The sequence below is a fragment of the Cydia pomonella genome, chromosome 9 (assembly GCF_033807575.1).
Source record: "Cydia pomonella isolate Wapato2018A chromosome 9, ilCydPomo1, whole genome shotgun sequence".
NCBI classification, from domain to species: Eukaryota; Metazoa; Arthropoda; class Insecta; order Lepidoptera; family Tortricidae; genus Cydia; species Cydia pomonella.
The window spans coordinates 17,219,026-17,246,058 of NC_084711.1; the positions used below are offsets into that span (position 1 = coordinate 17,219,026).

The window sequence follows — 27,033 nt, forward strand, 5'->3', positions numbered from 1 at the left end:
TGAAGCGTGGGTGAGAGGCTGGTACGATGCTGGATCAATGTATCGTCAGGCGCCATCAAATAAATCGGAGCGGCAAAGGTGTTAAAAAATATCTTAACATGTACCTCAACGTCTTGATAATAGGGGTTTCTTTTCTCAGATATTTTGAACAACTTGGTTTTTTTTATGATACAGGAGGCAAACGAGCAGACGGATCACCTGATGGTAAGCGATTACCGCCGCCCATGGACACCTGCAACACCAGAAAGGTTGCAAGTGCGTTGCCGACCTTTAAGATGGGAGTACGCTCTTTTCTTGAAGATTTGAAGGTCGTATCTGTACGGAAATACCGCAGGCGACAGTTCATTCCACAGTTTAGCTGTGCTAGGCAGGAAGTTTCTGGAGAAACGCACAGTTGAGGACTGCCAACCATCTAAGTGGTGAGGATGGAAATGTGATTTTGACGTTTATTGTTTGCCACTAAGTTCTATATTCGTATACAGGTACAGCCACGGCGTGTCGTCGCCGGGCCGGCACGTGCGGACGCGCCTGTACTTCACCAGCGAGAGCCACGTGCACTCGCTGCTCACCGTGCTACGGTTCGGAGGGCTGCTGGACGTAAGTGAACCTTAATGTTACATCACTAAGGTTGATATTGTCTCGTACAGCTACTGTGTGTCGTCGCCGGGCCGGCATGTGGGAACGCGATACGAAAGCCAAGTGCATCCGTTGCTTACCGTGCTACGGTTCGGCGGGCTGCTGGATGTAAGTGAACCTTATTGGTACAGCACTAAGGTTGAGATTATCAGCCTCAGAGTATATATTAAAATTATGTAATATTAAAATTTATCGGTGTTATCACGCACGCTCGGTGCTATTGCACGCGCATAATTATATTGCTGTCCCGCTTATGATGCCGGTTGTCAATGTCACTGTCAATGCGAGTTTGACAAGCAATAAAATCATGCGGGTGCAATAGATATAGCAACAGGCGGCTTAATGTACGAAATTCTATATGGAAAGCATATGTGCTTTAATAGTAATAGTGTGTTACAGTTTGTCGCCATCAATATATCTCATGATATAACACAATATGTCACTTTTGATATTCTTTTAAAATTGTCAGGTGTTAAAAGACGAGCAGTGGCGGCGTGCAATGGAATACGTGTCCATGGTTTCGGAACTCAACTACATGTCGCAGATTGTCGTTATGCTGTACGAGGACCCTACGAAGGACCCCTGCTCCGAGGAAAGGTTAGTTGAGTTAGTTCCTCTATGGCATTCGACGTATGTGTCTCAGCATCAGTAATCAAGAAACGTACAAAAACACTGAAGAGATAGCACGTAGAACAAAATTTGTAAGTAAGCAATGTGACATTCGATCGATTTGTACCGTGTACTTTCAACCATGAAGAAAGAGTGACGTAATTCATGGTCACATTCCTTTGGCTCAAATTTTTGTTCGATGTGCTCACTCTAGTAATTTTTGTCCATTTTTTTTGATAAATAGTCTGTCAAACAGCGTCAACATGTCAGTAGAAAAAAGCGCAAAATTAAAATTTTCTATGGGACGATAACCCTTAGCGCCTACATTTTTTAAATTGGTCGCTTTATTCTACTGACGGAAATGGTTTGACAGATTTTATTTAGCTTATGTCGGCCGTATTGTGCGCAGGTTCCACGTGGAGCTGCACTTCAGCCCCGGCGTGAACTGCTGCGTGCAGAAGAACCTGCCGCCCGGGCCCGGCTTCCGGCCGCACAGCCGCAACCACTCCACCACCAACAACTCGGTGAGACCCTACTTCATGCAACGTGGAACAAAAATAGAGGGGATCCCTTTAAGGGAATATTCAGTATCGTGTTCTGATTGGGGAAAAGTAGAAGAAAAAACAATCTTTTTTCTAATCAGAACACGATTTACAGCCCCGAGTATATAGTATAGTGCACCACCTACGAAGAAGTGTAGGCGAGGACAGCCCCACACCCTCCCTCAACAGACTAAAATCACGATATCATCTGGAGCAAGTTTCACCTTAAACTAATCATTTATCCATTGACAAAATACATGACAAACATATTTGTTTACAGCAGAGCTCCTCCGAAGAAGTGAAGTGTATAGAAGAGGAAGCGGAGGACGACCAGATGGCGAGTCAAGAGACTTTACAACCGGTAAAATTACATGTTTCTATCTTGTGTATCTATGGCGCCACTTTTTGGTATTTAACACATATCAGTGAAAGAATAAGGATCAAAATCAAATGGCGTTCTAAAAGTTTTAATCATGTGTCGAAAGATGGCAGTAAATTTACTGTGGCTACAAAGTTTTCTTTGACAATCCACCTCTATTTCGAATTCTATTTGGTATCACCAGGCAATCAATTAGGAGGCCAGGTGATCAATTAGGAGATTAGAGAATGGGGTCCGAAAGAATGCTTTCAACGCAAGAACGGGTGATATGGGTCAATTTTGATAAAAACATATAGTATATTACTAAATCACATCGTTACTGACGTAAGTAAGCTTCACGGTTGTTTCGAACGCTTAATGTTTTGGACCACTGGGGGACCATATAGGAAGATCCAGGCCTTAGTAGTTGTGCTGAAAATGTATGCTATGAATGTTTTCAGGACACCGACGAACTGGACAACACGTTTTCTCCGAGGAAAAGTTGTAAATCGAAATTGAGACCTTCAGATCCTATTCCAATTTGGTAAGTAGACAGATGTCACATTACTTGTCACGCACGAAGGGTATATAGAGCTAGCTATGCTGTTTCTCAGGGATTATAAATAAGAAGAAAACCAGGGTCGTCGACTATACGATAAATTTCATACTGACGACCGGTTCGATCATTGGTGTTTTATTTATTTATTATTTATCTATATACTTATGTTATGTATATCGACGCCTAGTACCCATAGTACAAGCTTTGCTTAGTTTGGGGCTAGATCGATGATTGTCGCCAATATATTATTTATTTTTATACTTAGTGGCAGTGCGTAGAGCATATTAGCCGAAAGATTATTTTAGAGGCGTCCACGAACCGATCGGTCTTGGGTGGAGGCTTTTGAGAAGGTCTATGCCGATCTCATGCCGCATTTCTGGTGCCTGCAAATACCAAAAAGTACGGAACCCTCGGTGGGCGAGTCCGACTCGCACTTGTCCGGTATCTAAAAGGCTAAAAAGCGAAGTCACATAGCTCACGGAGCTACTACGTTAGTGATATTATGTAAATACGCATAACGAACTTTACAGTACATATGGGGCTACTTTATAGCACTAGTGCGAGAAGTAGCATATTACGTTACTGTGTCGAACATTTAAAGGGCCATATGTACTGTAAAACGTTGTACGATACATGTGCGAATAGGTAATTCGCAACTCGTGTCGATTTAAAACACTCCCTTCGGTCGTGTTTTAATTTATCGCCACTCGTTTCGAATTTCCTATTTTTCGCACTTGTATCGTAATGTACTATATTGTTTTATTTCCACGATGGTGGATGGATGGTGATGTATTGTGTTCGTACAGGTACCTAATTGTAATATCTATCCTCATGATTTTGCACCGCCTACAACTTATCTGCTTTGCATAAAGGTTGACTGGTAGAGAATGCCTTATGGCATTAAGTTCGGCTTTTGTACAGTGTGTTTTCTTATGTGCAATAAAGATTAAATAAATTAATAAATGGTGTAACTCAGCCTTTCCTTTCCCAGCAACCTGCACTACACCGTGAGCGGGCACGAGGCGGTGTCGCTGGCGGCGCGCCTCAACGAGCTGCGGGCGCGGCCCGACCACTCGTCGCATCGCGAAAAGGTCACATTAGTGTGTAGAGCGAACGTTAGCGCTCCAGTGCGGCGTCCATAACTAATAATTATAATAATTCAGCCTATATACGTCCTACTGCTGGGCACAGGCCTCCTCTCATATGCTAGAGGGCTTGGGCTAGCGTCCCCACGCTAGCCCAATGCGGATTGGGGACTTGACATACACCTTTGAATTTATTCGCAAATGTATGCAAATTTCCTCACGATGTTTTCCTTCACCGTAATGGTAAATGTCAAATGATATTTCGTACATAAGTTCCGAAAAACTCATTGGTACGAGCCAGGATTTGAACCCGCGAACTCCGGATTGAAAGTCGTACGTCATATCCACTGACACCACCGCGAAACAAAACAAAGACTTAGAAAAGTGCTAAGCCTAAGAAGGGATAACCTATGGCTTAGAATGTTTGTTATTTATACGTCATAATGTCATAGAAGTTAGACGTTTAAAATTACACTTGCACTGCGTGTGCTATCAAAATCTTTGCAGACTTGTCTTGATCTTACTCTAAGCCTAAAGTAGGTCTGTGTTCGATGCACACATCCCTCTGCCCCTCGACGCCACGCAGCCCGCTCGCCCGACCGCTCCGCTAGACGCTCGCCTCGCCACTGAAGCCGTAGGTACGGCCCGGCGGAGACACTATAAGTGGGAACGAAAGGTCTGTGATTACACAGCGTCTCATTTCCACAAATCTCGCTGATCGAACATTCCACCCATAGAATTAGTATTTTCTATAGACGGGTCATACGCATGCGCCCGTGAGGGTCAATTACAGACGCAATGTGACGAAATTAAAAATACGTAACATATCTAAAACAACCTACGTAATTTGGTAGGGTTCATTGTTCCCCACTATAAAAACGGTGGGCAATAAAAAACGTCTACGTCTCTTAGGACTTTTTAGAAGTAGGCAAAAGGGAAAGGTTATACTTAATAGGATTGTTTCCAATTTTTTGAAACGCTTGTATTACGTTCTATATTAACTAAAAGTTGCCCTAAAATTCAAATTTTATAATAAAAACGGCTTTAAATATGTTAAATTAACAACATATATTTTGATAGATGCTTTCGCGCCCAAAACGCTCTTTGAAAATTGTGTGACGTCACAGTTTACGGTTTGACACATAACTACATACACACGTAGAAGATACGAACTGTCAACTGACATTTGTCATTTGTTGTTTATCGCCTAACTGTCAACAGTGTCAATCCGAGAGTTGTGACGTTATCAAAATCTTCAAAGACGTTTCGAGTTTGGTCACGTGACGTGTGAAACCAGATATTTTAAATTCAATATTAACAAAAATATGGTCATTACAGGTCCCCTAAAAGTAGTTTACCATGTTCATATAATCCAAAAGAATTTATTGGGATACAATTCTGCCCTAAGATTTGTAGATGGAAACAACCCTATTATGACAAGGAGAAACAATAATAGTTCTTTCTTTGTTAGTCCTACTGAAAGTTCCATAAGACCATCCCGTTCGGTCATTTCCCTCACCTCCCACGTCTAATCCAGTTAAATACTAAATTCATTATTCCACCAGCTTATTGCTTACAATAGGTACTCTTTTCCCTTTAGAATGCTAGAAAGCCGGATTTTGGTTTGACACAGATAGCTTTTTAAGCAACCTTGGAATATTATTAGCATAAAACACATATGTAGTACGAATAAAGCTGTTGAAATTAGTTATTCTTCCTACTAGAGTACGGCCCGTTAAATTTTCGACATAATTACGTAATGTACTAAAGATCGCACTAGTGCGGTAAAGTAGCACCATAAAATAAAGCAATGTATGATATTCCCATTTCAATGTAAACATAACGTAAACCGGTTCTATTTCTAATAGCGCCTTGCAACACAACCTCTTTCTAACATCCACTTTACCCCACCAGAGCGAAGAAAAAGAACAAAACGCCAGCGAAGACCCGCAGCCGCGAGCGCGCAGCTACGACCAGCACAAGCAGCACGACAGCGGTAAGTGCGCGCGCCCGCCGCGCCTGGCCCGAGTGCGCTAACTGCTCGCGAGTATGAACTGTGCTATGTGAACCCTATAACAGGGGCCTGCTTTACGAAAGCTTGTAATTGCAAAACAAGAGGAAGTCTATGACAAAAGTCCCTCTGGTGTTGCGGGTGTCCATGGGCGGCGGTAATCGCTTACCATCAGGTGATCCGTCTGCTCGTTTGCCTTCTATCATAAAAAAGAGGCTAATAAAATTTAATAATCCCCAACGCAAGCAATCGATTTTGATAAATATTTAGAAAACTTGATTTCAAATGTAAAAAAATCCTCATTCAAATATGTTTACCCATTTAAGAGCTACGCTGTCACAGACAGACATACATATAGTGGAAAAAGTTATGATCATATCCCTCTTTTTGAGTTCGGGGGTGAAAAATAACCTCCTACAAGTTACAAGCTTTTGTGAAACTGACCCGGGCAGACAGAAAAATATTTACTGCCACGCGTGCTAAAAATGACCTTTAAAATCAAATTAAGAAAAAGGGGTAATATGTTAAAATATTTACATATCAGTACCCCTAGTGTAATTTTAGTCGATAGCGAAACGTGACGTACGCGTTTGCGTTAAGTCTCATTTTGTATGGGTTTTTGAACAGCGCGCCAAGCGGGACGTTTGTCGTACGTCACGTTTCGCTGTCGAAAATATTTACACTAGGGGTACTGGGCTACACTCACTTGACTTTTTTCGTCGCATGGAGTGCAGCTTTCATTATAATTGAGATGGTAAAAATATAAATTTGAGAGTATAGTGTAAACTGTAAAATGCCTCGTCTGCGAAAACTAGTCTTGAGAAAAAAAATATGGAACTGACTCCTCCAAAATAAGATACAAATATCTACACATTCCCTTATGATATTAGCTTAACATTAAAAAAAAAGTTTTAGGAATCACGGGGATAGCGCTCCCGATCTAATCTTACTGAAAATGTAAAAAAAAATAGGAGCGAGAACGGGTTGAATGTGTTCAGCGAAAAGTAGGCAGCTCGAAAACATCTTACTGGAATATTTGAAAATCTGCTTCAAATCAACTCCGATGCGATCTTATTTTACGAACAATGGATATGAAACCGTTGTAACAGTTTAGTATAATACTTAACGGTATATAATGAAGTTTTAGCTTCACGTGCCTTGAGTACCAAAATAGTAGTTGACGTGACAGAGCATCTGTGAAACATCGAATTTAAGGAAACCATACTAACGTTAACGGATGACTTAAGATTATTTAATGTTTTATTCTTCGTCATCTTTCATAGTTATGATTAGTTGATTACTTTGCTACTGAATAAGATTATGTTAAGTTTTATTCTTTATTCATAAGCAACACCGTAGGTACCACTTCGCAACTTATGCCTGATTTTGCTTCTGAACTATGCAAATTGCAGTAAAATATGTGGTGTAGGTACTTCTTTAAAATTTCTGGGAATTTGGGAAGTTCTTTTTATTCTTTACAATTTATTTTGTCCCCGCTTTTATGTTTGTGTTTTATTTTTATTATATTAAAGGACGTTATGATTTTTTTCCGGTATCAATAAAATAAATAAATAAAATCAGGAAATAAAAAATAGGACACACAAATTGAAGTGCCACAGTACGCTCAATAAGGCTGGTAAGAATGGTATTTTGTTTGGGTTAACAATATTATATTAAAGTGTAAAACCAAATCGGCCGTTTAAAAACATCAACTCGTCCAGTTAACTATTGGCTAGTATCCAAATTATTATTGCCACGGAACAAGTAAAATTATAAAATTTAGTATTTATAATTGAAATCTAAAATTGATAATTTTTATCATAAAACAAGACTGATCCATAAAAAATAGCCCGAAACCCATTGATTTCATCAGATTTATACTACTAAAAATCCAATTTAATATAAGTAAACTCTTTAACTATTGAAATATCTTACTAAAATTTACATTACCAATTGAAAGCAAAGCCAACAGGCGTATGGCATCATGTTTTACTGCAATATGTAGTGTACGGTTGTCCGGTGTATCGGGCAGGCGCGGAAACGACCCTACGCGGGGTGCAGGTCTGGTAGAGCTTCGACAACCGAAGGTGATTCCCGACGAATGGACGAAAATGTTAAACTCAGGGATCGTTTCATTGGTCTTCCTTATATTTTCGTTTTTATGCTTTCTTTCTAAAACAGCCCGCTGTTCGCTTGGGTATTATATCAAAATCCAATGGACTTGTCTCAAAGCTATATCTCATTTTGACCTAACTATAAGAAAATATGGACTGCAAACACTGACCAATGTAATTGACCCTTCACACCTTTCTTTGTCATGTCATAAGCTCATAAGTCTATCCAGAGAAGCAATTGTGATGTTTAAAGTTTTTTGTTTCGGAGTAAGTCCCTTGGAAGGTAAATGTGAAGAAGTGTTACCAGACTTATATACCAACCTTCTATCGACGGTTGCCAATCATACACAACAAAAAAACAGGTCGAGTAGAACCATAAGGGTTCCTTTTGTACCTTTTTGGTACGGAACCCTAATTAGAAAACTTTATTGAATTAAATTCCACTAAAATCGTCACTTCAATAGTCCCTTTTTGTCTAAATGAATTTACAAAATTGTTATTGCACACGACTAAGTATGCTCAAATATAATGTCTTGCGTTTAGGTCCATCCTTGACTTAGATACAAGACTTAGTACAAATACACTTAATTTCCCCTTTATCTTACGCCAAGTGTCATTTTGAACAATAAAATGGCCCTTTAAACCTGAACGCATAAAACTAAACAAAAACATTGCAAGCGGTACACCAGACAAACAGTAGTCACCTATAGTTTCCCCCATGTTGGAGGTAAGCCAGCATGTCCCGTCGAGGATGTATTTTTATTTAATATATTTTCTAAATAGTGTAATTTCTAGCGTTTCAAGTGGTGAGCTCAGCTGGCCGGCGATGTTGTGTGTTTGCGCGTCTTGCTCCTCGCGTGTGCGTTTGGTGATTGTGCTGCCCTGCATGGTGTTCTTAACTCTTAACCTAGTTAAGGTTATTGTCTACTGTTCTGCCATGATACTGTCACTGATAACTAGAATTATTGGTCTTATAATACTTGTCAGATATCAGAATACTTTAATATCCGCATCATCATTGCTTTTTAAGAATCTGTGCGTTTCCAATGTTTCCATGTTCAATATCATAATAATATGTATAGCCGAGTGCAGTACACGCAGTCGTTGTGTCCGAAATCGGCTAGGACTTCCTCATCATCATAAGCATTGACATAAATCTTTATTTTTAATACACCTACGATACTATGGCAATTCGTCAGACTTCTCGATTTTGTTGTGCACCACACCTTCAAAACTTAACTAAACGTTCTGTATTCTGATATCTAAGCAATATACTTAAATGAACAAAGAGAAATGCGTTATTAGTTACTAGTGATAATATCTGACTATATAGCTAGTGTAAGATGTTCTAGTGATGTGTTTTAGTACCGTGAACGCAAATTTCGAGTCATGACCCTTCTCCCCCGATCATATTCGTATGAGCGGGCGAGAGGCCCCGCGACGGAGGCTTGCGTCCACGGAGGGCGGCCACCATCCTCAAACGACACTTGGTTACGGGTTCTACTCTGACTGTCTCGCGTCTTGACACTCACGGGCACGCTTAAGCACAATTCTATACTTTATTTATTACGCAATATACTAATTTATTTTATTTCTATCACCTCCCTTCTAACTACATTCGCATATCACGTAACCGCACGTCCGTTAACCGCTCCCTACCCGCTAACAGTCCCCGTGCTAACGCTCACGACGCCCTCCGGGTTGACTTCGGCGCCGGAGACGCCGGAGTTCGACCTGGAAGGGGTCGAGTCCAGTACTAACGAGCTGCCGCTGTCCGCGATCACATTCGGTAGTAGAGTAGAGGTGGGGCCGGGGCCGGGGCCGGGGCGCGTGGCCTCGTGGCCCCGCCTCGAGGAGTCATTGTGGCGCGGCGCAGGGCGGCGCCAGCGGCACAGCATCGCCGGACAGATGAGCTACCTCAAGATGCTGGGGCTGGCACGCGGCAAGGCGGCCGGTGCCGCGGGGCTCTTCAGCACGGCCGTCATCTCCGGCTCGAGCTCCGCGCCTAATCTGCGCGTCTGCATACCCTCCTCTGCAACGAACAACAGTAAGTTATTTTTTTTTGATAATACGAGTCAAACATAAACTTATCGGATTTGACACATTCACAAGCCCTCGAGTTGTGAATGTATGGGTGTTGCGCGACTGCGCGTGTCTAAATATGAGGGTCGACGTGTTATAAATCATAGTTTTATCTTAGGGCGCGGTATCTGTGTATTCTTAGGTCCAATATCTTACGTGAAATTTAAATAAATGATAAACATGTCTCGCGCAATCTAAATGTGTCAAAATCCAAAAAACTTATCAAAGTAGAACAAGCTTTCCTATGATAGGTAATGAATTAAATGACGCAAAGTATTTTTACGACTTCGGTAGGTGGCCGGTTTATTAGTTTAGTCTTAATCGTTCGAACTTAACCTAACCGGGATTTTTTTTTATAGTTTCTTCGTATTACGCGAATCAGTGTTCCGGCATACCATCGCTTATGTAACACGTGTAGGCTTGGCCAGTTCTATTAGAATAACACATAGAATAGGCGCAATATTCCTAATGAATAGGGAATATTACTACTCTATCACTTTTGCATATTCGAGCAATAGAGAATCAGATACGAAATTTCGATTTTCGCGTTTCAAGATAGGCTCTCTAAACAAACCGCCATGATGCATCAATATCATAGTGAAAACATCTCAAAAAACTGTGTAAGGCATAGTATGTATTAAGTTAGTGTGTGTGTATTAAGTTAGTGTTAGTGCTAGTGCTGCACTCTGGCGTCAGAACATTGCAGTGACTCTCTCTCTTCCTCGCGTTGTCCCGGCATTTTGCCACGGCTCATCGGAGCCTGGGGTCCGCTTGACAACTAATCCCCCGAATTGGTGTAGGCACTAGTTTTTACGAAAGCGACTGCCACCTGACCTTCCAACCCAGAGGGTAAACTAGGCCTTAATGGCATTAGTCCGATTTCCTCACGATGTTTTCCTTCACCGAAAAGCGACTGGTAAATATCAAATGATATTTCGTACATAAGTTCCGAAAAACTCATTGGTACGAGCCTGGGTTTGAACCCGTGACCTCCGGATTGAAAGTCGCACGCTCTAACCGCTAAGCCACCAACGCTTCCAGCAGAACATTGCAGTAATACCCCCTATTATAAAAATACTCATAATAACATAGAATTCGCGCCAGTTTTCGTCAATCTATCTATTCTTAAATAACAGAACGATTGGAAACAAAAGAATACTAATGAGTGTTTCAAACAAAGAAAATCCAGTTAGTCACATAAGTATTGTTTAGTCTAATAAGAGACATACATGACTTAAGTTAATTGTTTCGTAAAATAAATTGTTCGCAAAAGGTTTTGGAAAACATAGATCGACAGGCAATGTGAATCAGGGACGAACGTTCCTTGGTGTTTTTTTCGTGTTACTCTCCCAAGATTTCATCTTCAGTAACAGGTAAATGGACCGGTTTAATTAAAGTGGTTACTGTTTTCTAAATGAGTGTTAACAGCTATTCAATACTTGTCATTATACCTAAGAGTAAATATAGAAAATTATTTTGATTACAGATTAAATTTTTTATCATCTATCAGAGTTATCTGAACACGTAAAACGTAAAGTCTCTTATAAACAACTTGAATAATATTTAGTAACACCCTTTTTCACCACTTAATTAACATCTGACTACTGACTGCAGTAACAATAACAACCATACATTATATTTAGAGTCCAACAAACAAACGCTCTTAAGTTTACTAGGTATAACCTATATTGTATGTGTGACGTTATGAACACAAGCGTAATTGTTTGCAGCCGCACTGGAAGGGTTCGGGGGCGTGCCGGCCATCCGGCCTCTGGAGACGCTGCACAATGCGCTGTCGCTGCGGCAGCTGGACGTGTTCCTCGAGCGCGTCACGGCGGCGCCCGTGCTGCTCGGCACGCCGCCCGCGCCGCCGCCCACGCCGCCCGCCAAGCCCGCCTCGCCCTCCAACAGTGAGTGTCACGCCTGTCGCGGCTTGCTCGCTCGGAGCACACGTTTCGTGGCCCTCGGGTTAAGCCACTTACGAAATTAACTTGTGGTTGCAACCGGCATTCTATACTACGAGTGGGTCCTTAAGTGCGTCCAACCGCAGCCGCAGTTGCAACCGCAAGCGCTTATGGTGCTTAAAATTTAAATAACGCAACCCAGCAGTGTCAGGGAACCGCCGGAACTTCGCCAATCCTCCTTGTTGAAGCTAGCGGCCTTCATTCGGAACGCTCATCACAAAATAATTAAAATTCGCGTTGTGTCGAGATTCTAACTTCGCTACCCTCAGGACGAATCCAGACTTTACTCTTACATAGTTAACCATGTTATCAACCTTCGTAAGGTAATGTAGACACAGACGGGTCGCAATTTCCTTCTCTTCTCCGCCTTCTTAATGATTATGCTTATGCTTCGCGTTACTTCTAAAGCAGCCTATAAAAAGATCAATACTTGTAAGATAATTTGAAATCAGATACCTAAATGATATTATGGCTCACGCACAAGAGCTACATACTCGTACAACGCAATTGTTCCAGGCGTGGGCTGGAGCGGGCCGTCGTCGCTGATGTCGTCGTCGGGCGAGCTGCCCAGCGCGCTGTCCTCGGCCGGGCCCTCCTCGCCCAACTCCAACTACGCCTCCAACTCCGACCACAAGAACTCCGAGAGGTATACCTTACCATAGACTATACTAAATATACTTGTCGAATTGAGGTTTATACGAGTATTGGACGTGGTTTAGCAAATGTTCCAAATCAGAAAATGAACTTTTGGCCAAAGAATGTGCCTACATTATATTATTATATCAAAGAATTATTTATTGATTGTAATAGAGAAATAATGTCTAACCCCCTTATTCATAAACGTCTACTAAAGTTAACAAGTCGCTAATAATCGTTTGTCCCATTCCGACGTATGGACAAACGATTGGATTGGAAAGGAACAAACGATTATAAGCGGCTTGTTAACTTTAGTAGACGTTTATGAATAAGGGGGGTAAGAATAAAACGTACCTCCTAGTTTGCCTGGCGAAATAGATGGCAGTATACTGCAACATAAATTTTGTGGTCACTTAATAATAGTCAAACGTCAACTTTTGACAATCAGGGATACCACATAATGTACGGAACTGTACAGCGCCATCTCATTTACTATCAAATTCGGAGCAAGAAATGGTCTTAAACTTAACACATCTTACCCTATCAATGTATATTTAATTACGTAATGTACAGTCTAGTTCATTGTATACATTTCTTCGCCTTAATCCATTATAATAAGGTGAAAAACTGTATACATATAGTTATGAACTCGCATCTACCTACATTAAATTATTTAATTATGTCTGTATGTATAATGTCATGTTTGGATCTATTTTGCTGAAACCATTTAATTATTGGATCAATTAAATTGACCCGGTCGGTCACTATTTATGAATACTGTTTTTGTATATTTTCAAAATATTAGAATGTTCCGGTCGGAATAATTTAATTAATCCATTATATTAGTGTCTTGTAAGATATGCTCTTGCTACAATTTCACCGCCAGCGATTCATATCAGAGACACTTATTTTTTTGTGAATTTGTATATGTTTGGAAGACTAAATGTTCTTAAGTGCCGTCTAAACATATCTGAGGGCATCAAAACGCTACGTTTCGTGTTTTAACCTAAATCTCGATTTCGAAAGTGAACCAAATGTTTTATCGTGTTGCCTATTAAAACATGTGTATTGCTAGCATGCTAAATTGCAGAGTGCTATAACACTTGATAATCATTAATCAGTTGTTACAACGATAATCAGTAAAAATGTTAGGTTAGGTAGGTAATTAAAAAATAAATACAAAATATATATTTTATATGTGCAAAAATTACAATTTTCAATAAATACACGATCATTACATCCGTGGCTACGTGCATCTATCTCTTTCGCACTAGACCGATTGAAATAGGTGCATGCTTTAGTCTCACGAAACACAGCATGCTGTATAGAGATCTAGTAAATTACGCCCAGTCAGCAGCAGAATTAGCGATAGCAAAGAGTTATTTAAATTGATCTGAAGTAAGGACGCTAAGCGCGAATAATTTCGTACAATGACCCTTCTGCTCCTAATTCTCTATTGCATTGCACGCTCATAATTATACATGCCACTGTGCGAGCGAGACAGCAATATAATTATGCGCCTGCGCAAGATATAAGAAATGGCGGGTCAATGTACGAAATTCTTCGTGCTTAGAGTCCTTACTTCAGTTGAGATGTAAAGTCTAGCGGCAGCTGAAGTAGATTGCACTGTACCGCGCCATATTTTTTGGTAACAGAATTGGCATGAACCAGATTTACAGATGTAGTGAATAATCCGTTCCCATAGTATTTTGTTGGAAACTTTCGTATTTGTCATGCTACTTCAATCAGTATCAGTACATAAAGTACACCTGTATCACATTATGTACCGAAACGTACAGCGCCATCTAGATTAGGAATCAAATTCGAAGCACAAAGGGTGTAGCAGGATAGCCTAGGAAAAATTATTTTTTCCTAAACTATGAAAGTGACGAATTTCAAATTTTGTACAAATATTAATAAGACTAAAAGCTATGTGCTAAAAAAATATTAACCCCCTAACCATTTAAATTCTTGTAAAAAAAAACAAAAATAAAAAAAGAATCACCCTGTATATCAAGTTTGGCTCATGGTACACACACCAATTTTTTTTTTTCAAAAATGAACCAGTTTATATTCTACATTATACAAAAGTTTCATGGACCTACTCCAGAAGGAACATTGCGAAATTAATATGTATTGGCTCTTTGGTGCGTACTATTCATTGAACTCCCACTGAGCCTTGCATTATTAATAAAATAATAAACAATGGCTTGCGATCGGACCGCTGCTCGTGCCCGATTTGAAAAAGGTGGGGATAAAGAAGTATGAATCAAACTCATTTGTATTTATAAAAATATTTTTAGGGTTCCGTAGTCAACTAGGAACCCTTATAGTTTCGCCATGTCCGTCTATCTGTCTGTCTGTCTGTCTGTCCGAGGCTTTGCTCCGTGGTCGTTAGTGCTAGAAAGCTGAAATTCGGCATGGATATATAAATCAATAAAGCCGACAAAGTCGTACAATAAAATCTAAAAATTTAATTTTACCCCCTACACGTAAAGTGGGGGTGATTTTTTTTTTGCTTCAATCCTACAGTGTGGGGTATCGTTGGAAAGGTATTTCAAAACTAATAGGGGTCTTCAACAATTTTTTTTTTATAAAGTGAATATATTCGGAGATAATCGCTCCAAAAGAAAAAAAAATGTGTCCCCCCCCCCTCTAACTTTTGAACCATAGGTCCAAAAAATATTAAAAAAATCGTGGAAGTGGAGCTTAAGAAAGACATTAAATGAAAACTATAGCGGACATGATCAGTTTAGCTGTTTTTGAGTTATCGCAAAAAGTTTCCCCTTCATAGTAAAAAGACTTACTTTAATTAGGTACTGATTATGCAAATTTGCCTATTTGTTCTCGCGTGAAAGGTACCGTTTCATCCCTTAGTTAACAATTTACTATACTTTAAGCTCCAGTTTAGCTTATTGTGACGGAAGAGTAACTACGGAACCCTACACTGAGCGTGGCCCGACATGCTCTTGGCCGGTTTTTTTTTAATTATTTTGATTTCGGGACCGAGACGTTGCGTATTAAGCATGATACGAGTATAATGATTAGTGGCTCAGAATAGTACGTTTATTTTAATTTCGCAATGTTCCTTCTGGAGTAGGTCCATGAAACTTTTGTATAATGTAGAATATAAATTGGTTCATTTTTGAAAAAAAAATGGTGTGTGTACCATGAGCCAAACTTGATACCTGTATATCAAGTTTGGCTCATGATTCTTTTTTTATTTTTGTTTTTTTTTACAAGAATTTAAATGGTTAGGGGGTTAATATTTTTTTAGCACATAGCTTTTAGTCTTATTAATATTTGTACAAAATTTGAAATTCGTCACTTTCATAGTTTAGGAAAAAATAATTAAAACAGTTTTGGGGTTAATCGGGTGTTTTTCACCCCCAGGGGGTAACAGAGGGATGAAACTTTGTGCAGATTATAACCTCCCCAAAAGGCATCGTTTGATTACAGTTTCGGCCCAAAATCGCTGGGGGCAATTTTTCCTAGGCTATCCTGCTACACCCTTTGTCTAAGACCAGTATCTACCTACTTTACACAACTTAAACTAGTTATCACCAAGTTGTTACCAGTGGTAACTACTGGGATTTTATTCCCACCATTTACCACTGGTAACTACTGGAAAAAAAATCGAGTATTATTAAAGTTCAAAACTAATAAAAACAGTATAAATATAAAATACTTTAATAAGTAATGATATATCGATTAGTGTTCCAGTAAACTGCCTTAACTGATCAAAAATAGTCGATTTTTAACTGATTCGTTTATTCGTTCGTATAATTATTTCAAATTACTATTAATAAAATAAATATCACCTAAACGTTGATTTCTCCTGGACTATTTTAACCACTGGTAAAAGGTGGGAAAAAAATTCCAGTGGTTACCACAGGTAAGAACTTAGTGGTAACTAGTGGGAATAACCCCTTAATCGTACACAATAAATGAATTATTAACATTTGTGTATACAGAAATAACATGCTCAAATGCAATGATCATAGTATTCATAGTCGTGGACTTCTCCATCGACTGTCAACGGAGCACTCCATCCACGGAGCTACTTCTGCTGCTGTCCATAATAAAAGATATGAAGCGCAGTGGATCGAGAATGGGCTTTGCGTAAAGTTAGGCGAAATACTTTGTACTTAACTAAGGGCTCATTATGAGCGAAAACTCGCATGCGAGTTTCATTGCATTGCGGTTTTTGATAGGTCGGCTGAATTGGATGTAGCCTCAATTTGCATCACGACTGAACTCTCATGCGAGTTCGCGCGCCCTCTAAATGAGTCCAATGGTATTTTTTTGGATGCTTGGATAATTTTGGGTTCTATGGATAAGATCTCTCGTGTTATGGTCACGTTTATCGCTGTCTATGCATCTGTCCTCATATATATGAAACCTATGGAAATAATAGTGTTACGTTCTTTAAAAAATGTTGAACGTTTCATTTACTTGTCATAAATGCGGCCATTATACGTCCGATTTTCACGAGTGTTTTCGAACGTATTGCCTCCAAAAGACAGGTTAATATATCGTACCCAAAAAAGGCCTCTTATTCTTATTACATTTGGGCCTTATTCCAGTCAGTATTGGTAACAGTATTCTGTTCTGATATATACCTAAATATGTATAATAATCTCTTTAAACTTACAGTACAGGGGGAAGGGGTCATTTCATTTATCTCTGCAGCTGACTGTACATAAGTACTATTCCGGCGTTCGAAAGTGCTCGTGAAGTACGAGTAGTGGGACTATGAATTTGATTTGTTTGCAACACCTCCGAAAGCAGATCTGTCGACATCGTAAGAATTAACGAAGAAAAATTATTAACCCGCAAAGCACGAACACAGACGTAATAATTACCTATATTCATTATTTTTGTAAGCGAAATGAGCATTTATATTAGTCATAATTTGATACCAATAAGTATAACAACGGTGCGAACCTTTCCAAAACATGCCGAAATATGTTAATAGTAGGGCGGTAAATGAGAAATTGTGGATTCCAGTAGCAATTGGAGTAAAAATGTGGCGAGCAAGCTCCCCCAGTGGGACGGGGAGGCGGCCACTCTGTGCGGCGCCGACGCCGGCCTGCCGCCTTACGCGCACCACCCAGGTACACACTTTACCGGTCCACAGGCCGTCTAGGGGTCTGTTTACACAATGATTATGTTTCATTCTAGTTCACACATTTGTTACTAACCACGAGTGACAGACGTATGGAATCGCACTAAACACTAATCAATGTGTAAACAGGTCTTTAAGCTATCTCTACATCGACTTGGTAGGTAATAAACGCCATCATAGACGTCAAATTTCTAAAAATGTGACGTATATAAGTGATCCTGTCATACTTTGCCGCAAATTGCCGTAGATTTATCTTATGAGCTCCACAGACGACACCTATAATTGCGTGTGATTTTCGATATATCGACTGCTGAGGTGCAATTTATTCAATTGATTATAAAACGTCGCCATGTATCTAAAATAGCATGCTATTTCGGTGACGTTTGTAGAGCCTCTTAGACAGACTCTAAATTTATCTGCCTTCATTCAACAAACCGTCGTGAAAACCGCATAACTGTTCAGGACATTTTGTAAGGCTAAAAGTTACTATTTCACAAGTCGAAACCGGCAACGATTATTATTATTCAAGTAAAGAATGTAAAGACCTCTTTATCAGTGTTGTCTGTTAAAACTTGTGAGATTGTTACTTGGAGTTTTATGACCAAAAGCCCTAATCCACGGCCTTTTGTAATTGAATTATTGTCTACATTAAACTCGTTAGCCGCAGATTGGAACGTAATGGAAGCTCTCATTGTATATCCGAAATACTAAAAGTTCGACAGGCCAATCTACTACACAATTTTATTTCTTATGTGTTGTACTAAAAGGACAGCTGGTTTGGACAGATTAGGTAGTAGATTGTCCAATCGAACGTCATTCAGGGATATAAAAATATGGTTTAATTAAATTTGCTTTCTTCGTGGCATAACTTTTTCTATGGGAATTATGTTTTTGCGAATTTTTTAACTATTAATGACTGTAAATATTTAGTAATCATTAACACATAGTATTTCCTTTAGTATCGTTTGGTAACTGAAATTGGTATACAGCTTTGAAAAGGGAAAAAAATCCAAATCGGTAACCGGTTACAACATGAAACTTCAGTTACCGATTCGTAACCACGGTTGGTAACCAGTTTCGAAACGGGAAAAAAATCTCAATCGGTAAATGGCTACAAAATGGGACTCTACCGTTACGGATTCGTAACCACGGTTGGTAATCAGCTTCGAAACGGGACAAAAAATCTTAAACGGTAACTGGCTACAAAATGGGACTTTACTATTACTCGTACCGATTGGTAACCAGCTTCGAAACGGTAAAAAATATCCCAATCGGTAACTGGTTACAAAATGGGACCTTTCAGTTACCGATTAGTAACCATGGTTGGTAACCAGCTTGGTAAATGGGAATATTAACTCCTATTACCATTCTATAGCAGGTTACAAAACGGCACAACACGGGCCCAATACGTAAATGGTTACAAACCGTTAACTGTTTCCCATTCTGTAGCGGATTACAACACTTGTTACCAAACGGCACAACTCAGGCCCAATACGTTACTGGTACAAACTGAGAATCTTGATTCCCATTCCGTAGCTGGTCACGAAATTTTGGTTACCAAACAATAATAAAGGTAAAATTGCTGTATTGATAGGGATTGTATAAATAGGGTCGTGGAATTTTCTTAATTGACTCACAAATTAACACCAAAACAAATTATTAAAAAAAATGTTTATTGGCTTAAGCAGTACAAACAACTGTATAATTTTGGAATTGGTACTAATCGGTATACTTAACGCCTACCTACAATCTAACATTGGCAGGGAAAGGTAAATCGCTTATGTATGCAAGTTTAGTAAACATTCTCATAACATACCTGATAAAAGAATACTGATATCAATTGCTTGCTTTCACATCTATATTGTTGCCCGCTGCTTAGGAGTCGATGCCGACATATATTACCTTATTGCAATATAATATATCGAAAACGTAACTTTTAGAAACAATATTTTGCTGACCAGGACCATTCCAATATTCACTTAGCAGCGGGCATCTTGTGTTTAAGGGTATACCTACGCATTCGTATTTATGCAGCATGATTGGTTTTTACAACACCAATAAAAATTACTAGGAATGCAAGCTGTTGATATTTTTATTACTAACAGGGATTGTATAAAACTGGTTAAAATTTATAATAACACTTAACGGCAGCTGCACTAATATCATCACACCTAGCTAATGTGCCACTATCCTAACTAGACCGCAAGTGCGTAGCGAGTATATTGGAAGCATAAAACAAGCCAGTTCGTGTCGACAAATCACTTCCGCATGCATTCAACGTTTTCAACCTGGGCGCACTTAAACTTTGTAGCCTGCTGATTTCGACAGTAAACCGATTTACGAAATTCGTACAGTCCAGTGCTATGGGACTCTCGAATTCGGCAGTATACATAGTGTAATCGTACCCTAAAAATCATACCCATTTACATCTTTCTTAACTCGTTTTTTATTTACTAATGAAAACTTTTCTAAAAGAGATGGTTATTTGTTATGAAACTGGACCTTCAATGTTGTGATGAGATTTAGATTGCATGCAGTGATGGTCGCTACACTAGATACATTAATTGTTACACAATATCACGAGATCATGGATCATAATGAATAACAATGCCATTGCACGATTTTTTTAAATATACACCTACGCTATATATAAAAATTCTTAAGTACGTATATGTAGATTCGTTTCAGAATTTTTAAAATAAAATATTGAGCAAGAATGAATTCTACTCATCATAGGCAGATTTCATATTAGGTACTACTATTTTTATTTTATTAAATTATGAATGAATGGGTTCTATATTCAGTATCAATTATATCATACCGGCTGATTTTACAATACTGCCACCATGTACAAAGAATTTCGAACGTTGAACCATTTTTTGTCGCAGTCACTCGCACGTTATTACGAATATTATTTATATTGCTGTTGCTCTTTATAGTGCATTTAACATGTAAATACGATGTATGAAATTCTTAGTAACCAACGGCCACATAAAAATAGTTCTAGATATTGTTATAATATATTATGTATTTATTACTAACAGTAAACTCAGTGTATCTAACCGGGTGTTATGTGTAAAAGGTTCTTCTGTTAGCGGGGACGTGACGCCCGTGTCGCTCGCCTCGGAGCTAGAGTTCAACAGCAACGAGGCTACGGCCGGCTCCATCACCGACCACGACCTTATGGTGAGACTGCGTTAATTAATGTGTGCTTTGTAATATTAGCAAGAAGGGTTCTTATTGGATTTATTTATCGGCTTCGTGGTGAGAGAACACGTAGAACACAGCAGTTTAGAAACCTCTGCTTTCTGTGTATGTTTATGGAACATCGACACGAAAGAATAGATTTAGAGTCAAACCAAGTTAAGTTGGCAGCGATTTTGATAGCCCAGACGGTGCACGGGTTATTTTAAACGTCAAACTTCTATGAAATTATGCCATTTACTTGACGCTTGCACTGTCCGGGCTTTTAAAATCGCTACCAACTTATCTTGGTTTGACTCTAAGACATTTGTTGACTTTAATGCTGTTATTGGTGGCAATTATATTTAATATGATGACTTGGGAGTCTAAGTAATTCGCAATTTAACTTGTAATGTATATATTTTTCCACCTATCCTTGCAGTAAGAGATAAATATATATGGGACAGAAATGTAATTTTAAAGAGTTTAAAAACAACAAACAGAGACAACCTTACCAGATTACTGTTAACACGTGAATTTGATATTACAGAGTGCAGAAGGCGAGGACGACGAGGAGACGCTGTCGACGGAGCCGCACAGCAGCTCGCCGCTGCGCTTCATTAGGAACGAGCTGGCCGCGCCCGCGCACAAGCTCCACAACTGCCGCGCCTCCACCAGCCACGCGCCCGACTGCACCCCCGACTTGCACAAGTCCAAGGACAACATCAATAGTATTAACATTAATATAGATAGCGAAAAAAATAACAAATACGCGAAGGTAGACTCCTCTCATTATTTAAGCAACCTCAACTCGCTAAACGACACTGGCAAGAATAAAAACAAGAAGAATGAACTGATGAACAATGGGAGTAGAAGATATAGCGACAGTAGCGCGCAGAAAAGCAACGCTGCAGGAACCGTGGCGGGCAGCCGGTTCACCACGACGCTAGTCGCCGAAGACTTGTTGCGACCGAGCACATCGAAGGAAAGTAAGTCCAACAACAACCTGCCCAACGTCCCCCCGGAGGTCACCACACCCTCGGTCACCAAAGCTAACAATGCTGCCGTCAAGCCTGGCTTCACGATCACAGACGATTAATGTTATGTACTACACCTAACTTAGTGTACACATTGTGCACCATGCTTTTTCAGAATTACCTACACGTTATAATTTAAGATGAATTGTGATATTGTTAGAAAACACTAATTAGTGTGCAGGCTGCCATAGGCTGTTAAGTAGCTTTTATTTTAATTATAAAAATTGTCCACTACCAATTACTCATTTAAATTTAAATATATAAGTTCAAATGCACAGGTTCAATGCAAATGTTTCATACATGCTTTTGCAAGGATTTCTTGCACTTAAACCAGATGTATTTAATTATGTAGTTAAACGCTATTTTCAATACAGTTATTTTAATAGTGTATACACGTTTTCAGATAATGAACTTTGAATCAACATGCTGCCTGGAATAGACAATTGTATTAGAATGTTTCATACATGCATCCTTATCAATTATGTTACATTGCATATACAACAGACATACTTAGTGCAACTAATAGGAATTAAAGTCTTTATGAGAAAATATATTACCTTCTATATAAATAATGGTGAGTTTATTTAATACTTCCTGATACCCACAACAATAACAGGGGACGCAAAGTAAAAACAATAACCGGAACATAGTCCTAACAATCAACTGCATGTATCACACAGTAATCATATACTAAAATTTAAAGCTCAAATAGAATAAGCTAAGCTTAAACTTAAATTTGTAATGACCAGACACATCACATTGGATTAAAAGCTAGTTTGACTGGTTGTCTACTCTGGCTTAAGATACTTGGGTTTGGGTGCCATGTTGACCATGGAGAGCACCATGTTGAAGATGCCTCGATGCTGGATGCCTGGCCACAGCAGCAGGCCGATGGACAGGATGTACAGCAGCAGCACATTGTTGATGGCGGAGGAAACCCAGCCCAGTGTGCACAGTAAGCACATGGATATTATGTAGTACTGAAATGTAACAAAAAATATTTGTTATGTAATCTTTTTAGATTGACTTGGGTGGTATACTTCCAACTTAACTTGAAGGTATAAATCCTATAGTTACTACAACTCTTTGTCTGGGAGACTTTTATATACTATGTCAGTGGCAAACAAGCATACAGCCTGCCTGATGGTAAGCAGTCTATGTATGCCTGCAACTCCAGAGGAGTTACGTGCACATTGCCAACCCTAATACTTCGCACCCTCATTGAACTCTGGCAACCACAAGTTGTGTTCCTGCTGCGGTTGCCAGAGTTAGTGTTACACAACACTGTGAGTAGGGTTTTTCAACAGGTATGTCCATTTGAAATTTATGTGATTGACTGAAAGTTATAATTCCAACAACTCTAAACAAATACCACCAGTGACTGCTTATCATACCCATTAATTAGCCTTTTGAATGCCAAGAACACCTAAAGTCTTTGTCGCAAGTCATGCCCACAGCAACAAGGATAACTATAGGTGTCATGGCTGATGCTGTCAAAGCAACCTTAACACTTTCAAGTAAGTAAGGTTTACATTAGCTTGCTTGCGCCAGTTATCTTGGCATATAAGTGACATTTTTGTTTATGACTTAAAGCATTCAAAAGGTTTAACCGCTTAATACACAGTGCAGTGTGCAAAGTGGCATTAAATTTGATTACTGTTCACTGTATGGTAACTGTATAAAAAACAAAAATATGTTTATTACAATATACCAGTGGTGGGCAAAGTACGGCCCTCGGGCCAGCTCCGGCCCGCGCAAGGCTTTCATCCGGCCCGCCGACGGTCCTTCGAAATAATTAGTATATAGCTCGAGAGATAACGGTTTCAAATCAAAATGTATTTATACTGCAGTTCCCGCCCCCCTCGGATTTTTTTAAATTTTCTGGCCCCCCATGAAAAAAGTTTGCCCACCACTGCAATATACACTAGAAGTAATTACAATTATTATTTATCTTCATTTATTTCTCTTCTTATGTTAGGATTTTTTATGATATGAGTATATAACTAATAAAAACACATACAAGCCATAACAAATATGGCTTGTATTCAGTAATCATGAATGAGTAGTTCCGCCCAGCGGGTTGTCTGGCATCTGAACTAAGTTCACGAGCACCCACCAGGTGGGTTCCCGGCAGTGAATGTGTTAATTATTATAGCCTCTTTATTTAGTCTTACAATTCATTGTTTATTTTTTTTTTATATGGTTATAATATGTTTTTATGCTAACAAGTAGTACACTAATTTATTTTTATTAAGCTGTTTCACATTTTGTGGCGGAACTATGTCTTCTGGGAGATGTAAAATAGACAAATCATATCATTCATTTCTAGTACTGAAATTCTTTCCAACTTACCAGAATAGGACTGGTCTCCCTGAATGAAAAGAACAATTGAACATGGTTCAGAATCTTGTTGTAGTCCCTCACAATTGCTTTGCAAATGTCTTCAAAGATCTTCTCCTTCTGTCCAGTCCATGCACTGGGGCCGTAAAGAGATGTGCATATGATGGGCACAATGAAATCCAAAAAGTTGAGGAAAATTCCCACAATTGCGAATGTAGTCAGGAAGTTTGAATCCATGAGCCAGATGAAAAAGTATAGGAAACTGAGTACACCAACAATAGTAGCTGGGTACCATTGCTGTTCCCACAAGATTATTGATCTCATTGGCAGCAGGGCCATACGCCACCCTTCTAGCAATCTTTTGAGTTTCTTAACTTGTTGTTCCTAAAGAAATACAAATGCATGAAAATTGGTTATAAATATCAAAATCAAACTAGAAATTAACTTGATTTTCTTTTGGAGAATCATAAGCATAAGATCGAATATATAATGATATTATTGAAATAGAACAAATGCTATATGAGGCATTAAAACAATGTACCGACTACTAGGATGTAACTGTTTGTAGTAAATATTCGAACTCGCAACTTGTGCACAATAAATCCAAGTACATAGCTCCATACGATGATATTCTAAAATCTACACAAACTATGATAACTGAAAACACTAGTGCGACTGCGAATTGTTTTAACTCAATTATAAATTACGCACCTGATCTTGGGAGATGATATCTGCCATTTTCTCTTAGCTCTTAAATATGCAGTTATCACTATTAAGAAGTAATTGGCGTATACCAAAGCGTAAATTCTTATTAATTTTAGCAAAACGAACAAAGACTGATAAGAAATTAGACAGTGAGGTCAGTAAGCGGTATGCGTTTCGATATAGTTTCGATTTACAGCGAACAGCGACAGAATACTATCAGTCAGTGTTGTCAACTCTGAAAAAATGCTAGTCATTATGCAAAAAATATGTTAAAGTTTTTTGAAATATGCTATAAAAAACCGGGCAAGTGCGAGTCGGACTCGCGCACGAAGGGTTCCGTACCATTATTTATAAAAACGGCAAAAAAAATGTTTGTTGTATGGGAGCCCCCCTTGAATATTTTTTTAATTCTGTTTCTAGTATTTGTTGTTATAGCGGCAACAGAAATACATCATCTGTGAAAATTTCAACTGTCTAGCTATCACGGTTCATGAGATACAGCCTGGTGACAGACGGACGGACGGACGGACGGACAGCGAAGTCTCAGTAATAGGATCTCGTTTGACCCTTTGGGTACGGAATGTTTTTAGACACAATATTATTCTTTTTAAGTGACAGTTTACACTTAAAAAGAATAATATTGTGTCTAAAAAAATATGCAGTAAAATACACCGTTATTATTTAGTTACGAAAGTTACGAATCTGTTGTAGTTTGGCAAAATATTTAAATACATTTCATTTAATCGTTTATTATTGCCCAAGTGAGTGCAAAACGCGAGCAAAGCGTTTCCATTTCATGGAAAATTTCGAGCAACTATCTCTGGCACTCTATTAATACAACTTATATTTAGTAATCAAGCCTAATTTTTATTATACTACGCCGGTGGCAAACAAGCATACGGCCCGCCTGATGTTAAGCAGTCTCCGTAGCCTATGTACGCCTGCAACTCCAGAGGAGTTACATACGTGTAGCCGACCTTAACACAGTTCAGCGACGTCTGTCCATCCGCCCATCCACCATATATTATACTACTCTTTGCATCCACAACTACAAAAGTCAAAATTCATATGAAAATACGAATCACATAACACAATATGCGCATTATTGCTGCCAAGTTAGTGTAAAATGCCAAAGCATGTAAAAATATGCCACATCAGGCATATTTTATGCCAAGTTGGCAGCACTGAATACTATACTTTTCGGTTTAGTTTAGCCGTCGGTATTCAAAACAATGAATTGACAAATACAATCACCATAGATATTCCTAAAGATGGAGTCTAAGCCAGCTTGTCACCTTAGCACACACACAGCCACATTTTATGTACGATTAACAATGACTACAATGAGTAACCAAAAATTGTGGCCAAATCCATAAAGTCATATCGATAAACTATCGACATTTTTTACAATTTTTATTTTTACTTGAAAGGATTTCAACTACCTAAAATGAACAAATAACCATTAAAACATTGGCAGACAAGGTGATATTTTCTGCGAGTGTGGAGTCCTCCAAACAACAAAACACATAATCGAATGTTCCCTATGCTCAACGATGTGCACTGAGGAAGATCTCCTGAGGGCTACACCCAGAGGGCTAGAAGTGGCAAAGCATTGGCAGACAAGAATTTAATTTAAAAAGTTTGATCCCTTTACACGAATAAGAAGAAGATCATTAAAACATAACTTTATATATTATTATCAACTAGTATGATTTAGTGAGTTTGATATTACTATAATCAGCGGCGGATATCCATGGGACACCGGCCAAAACCAACTAAAATATGCTTTCCGCAATAATTGAGTTGTATCATTTCTATGATGTTAAATTTAACTGCTTCAATTAATCGCTATTCCGTTCCGCTGTGTAGAGATTATCGATATATAACATGATTAAAATCGACAAGTCCACATCCCTGAAACGCAAACACACACAGCTTGCCCACCACCTATGTAGCTACGGCTTGAGTATCAAATTTTGTAATGCCTTGACCAGGGGCGGGGACACTAGGAAAATAGTTTACAGTACATATGGTGCTACTTTAT

General features: G+C 39.0%; 2 protein-coding genes across 15 annotated transcripts in view; one reads left to right on the top strand and one right to left on the bottom strand.

The window, feature by feature from the left end:
• The window catches only part of LOC133521539 (inositol hexakisphosphate and diphosphoinositol-pentakisphosphate kinase), a 43,771-nt gene extending 21,255 nt beyond the window's left edge, over positions 1–22,516 (top strand). For 9 of the 14 annotated variants that reach the window (XM_061856553.1, XM_061856558.1, XM_061856554.1 and 6 more), the window contains exons 17-29: positions 483–597; positions 1,106–1,233; positions 1,655–1,769; positions 2,068–2,148; positions 2,607–2,689; positions 3,696–3,795; positions 5,704–5,785; positions 9,584–9,961; positions 11,727–11,906; positions 12,477–12,606; positions 17,607–17,713; positions 20,807–20,910; positions 21,458–22,516. In XM_061856553.1, coding sequence (XP_061712537.1) covers positions 483–597; positions 1,106–1,233; positions 1,655–1,769; positions 2,068–2,148; positions 2,607–2,689; positions 3,696–3,795; positions 5,704–5,785; positions 9,584–9,961; positions 11,727–11,906; positions 12,477–12,606; positions 17,607–17,713; positions 20,807–20,910; positions 21,458–22,006 — 2,152 coding nt within the window. In that variant the 3' untranslated portion in view covers positions 22,007–22,516. The remainder of the gene's footprint in view (positions 1–482; positions 598–1,105; positions 1,234–1,654; positions 1,770–2,067; positions 2,149–2,606; positions 2,690–3,695; positions 3,796–5,703; positions 5,786–9,583; positions 9,962–11,726; positions 11,907–12,476; positions 12,607–17,606; positions 17,714–20,806; positions 20,911–21,457) is intronic. The other 5 variants (XM_061856562.1, XM_061856551.1, XM_061856552.1 and 2 more) reach the window with 4 other exon arrangements.
• Positions 19,387–25,358, bottom strand: LOC133521541 (ADP-ribosylation factor-like protein 6-interacting protein 1). Its single transcript, XM_061856563.1, has 3 exons — positions 24,996–25,358; positions 24,297–24,668; positions 19,387–22,924 (listed from the first exon to the last, which is right to left on the bottom strand). Exons 1-3 carry the CDS (start codon positions 25,020–25,022, stop codon positions 22,733–22,735), a joined length of 591 nt encoding a protein of 196 aa, XP_061712547.1. The 5' UTR covers positions 25,023–25,358; the 3' UTR covers positions 19,387–22,732.
• Between the last annotated feature and the right edge of the window lie 1,675 nt (positions 25,359–27,033).